Raw genomic sequence first — 1723 nt, forward strand, 5'->3', positions numbered from 1 at the left:
GTATTTCCTTAGTCAAAATAAGCCTGATCATCTTGACAACTACGATACAATTCAGTTTACTTTAGGATGGGAACCAGACGAGCACTCACTTGATGACATACGTAGTCTCTTGGAGGAAGCATTTAAAGAATTAAACAAGAGAATTATTGTACAAAGCATTCATCGTGGGAACTCTATCATTGTCATCTGTTATGGTCCACATCATTTACTAGCTGCTCTTTTTTTGGAAGTACATTACAACCTAACTGTCTTGATGAAGGGATTCAGTTTAATTAGACTAACCATTGGCCACTACACTGTCTATGATAAAAGGATCAGATACAAAGTATAAGATACTGTAACTGTATGAGACCTTGTTTAATATTGTGTACTGATTATAGGTGATGAACAATGAGTGTCTTGCAGAGGAAATTAAACTAGCTGATGGAGATGAATGTGAACTGATAACTTTACTTGATTACAAAGAAGGTATGTGAGTTGGTATATTACTCAATTACTGATGTTACATATACTAATGGTATAGGATCAATATTTGAACAAGATAAAAAACTGATTATCATCAAAAAAAGAAAAGGTATAATAGTTAGTGAATGATGAAGATATTTAATTAATGTATTTTTACTTGTGTAGAGTATATTACAAGGACACTACAGACACCAGGTATAATGCTAACTTAAAGCATGTATTAAAGTAATGTGCAGTTTATCATTCAGTACAATTATCTTATAAATTAAAATATTTGTTGTGTCATTACTGTAGAGTCTAAACTAAAAGTGAAGCTACTAACTGAAGGGAAGTTGATAAATGAAATATTCAAATCAAAAGAATCAGAGGCTCAGTGTTTCCGAAAGCTCATCACAGGAAGAGAGGAGGCATTAGTGGAGTATAAGAAAGAGATTGAGCTACTACAAGAAAAAATATCAATAACTAGTGTACAACTGCTGATGACTCAAAAGGCAAAGATTGAGAGTATGTGATATGTTATAGTAATTAAATCATTAATTGATTGATATATTGTATAGAGAAGGACCAGTGTACACAATCACTGGATACACCAACAGCAGAATCTATTTACACAGCATGTATTGACTATCATGGAATATGGAGTGGTCATCTTTCATTCAGTGAGGGAGAGCAGCTGGAGATATATGACAAGTCTGATAGTTTTTATTGGAAAGGAAGATCCTTGGTGTCTGGTGATGAGGGAAAGATTCCTAGTAGTTATGTTTACTCAATGTTGGAGTCACTTCAATTGTTAGAGTTTATACTGTCAGTGGAAGAAGTGTCCCTTCCTACTCTACAGAAGATAAGGAATGATTCATCTAGTAATGATGAGAAAGCTTCTCTTTTCTTGGAAACTATAAATGATGATCCTAATACAATATTAGCACTGAGACAAGAGAAGGAACAACATGACAAAGGTAATATTTTTGTGATAATGATTTATACTGTGTTGGTAAGTATACATTATACAGAGTATAATTATTTCTTGGGAAAAATGTATCATAAAAAACTCCTTTTGACCAATGTATTGACAAGGAAATTTTTACCTATTTCTTTGTTGACCATTATAAAAATGATTTTCACACATTGATGAAATTAATTTTTTTAATTGTAAAAGTTCTGTAATTGAAACCCTGGTAAATGTACCCCTTATATGGTTCCTATGTGTATATTATCACAATATATGTTGTGTTTAACATTTAATTTTTTGTGATAACAT

General features: G+C 31.9%; 1 protein-coding gene across 1 annotated transcript; it reads left to right on the forward strand.

Moving 5' to 3' along the window:
• Nucleotides 1-7: 7 nt before the first annotated feature.
• LOC109589227 (uncharacterized) lies at nt 8-1421 on the forward strand (the record flags this gene model as incomplete). The annotated part of the gene is made up of 6 exons (XM_020005338.1): nt 8-325; nt 381-468; nt 524-574; nt 631-660; nt 760-969; nt 1023-1421. Coding segments are annotated over exons 1-6 (850 nt in total), but the record flags the coding sequence as incomplete, so codon positions are not given.
• Nucleotides 1422-1723: the final 302 nt, after the last annotated feature.

This window comes from Amphimedon queenslandica, unplaced genomic scaffold (assembly GCF_000090795.2).
Source record: "Amphimedon queenslandica unplaced genomic scaffold, v1.1 AMPQUscaffold_11518, whole genome shotgun sequence".
In the NCBI taxonomy this organism is placed as follows: domain Eukaryota; kingdom Metazoa; phylum Porifera; class Demospongiae; order Haplosclerida; family Niphatidae; genus Amphimedon; species Amphimedon queenslandica.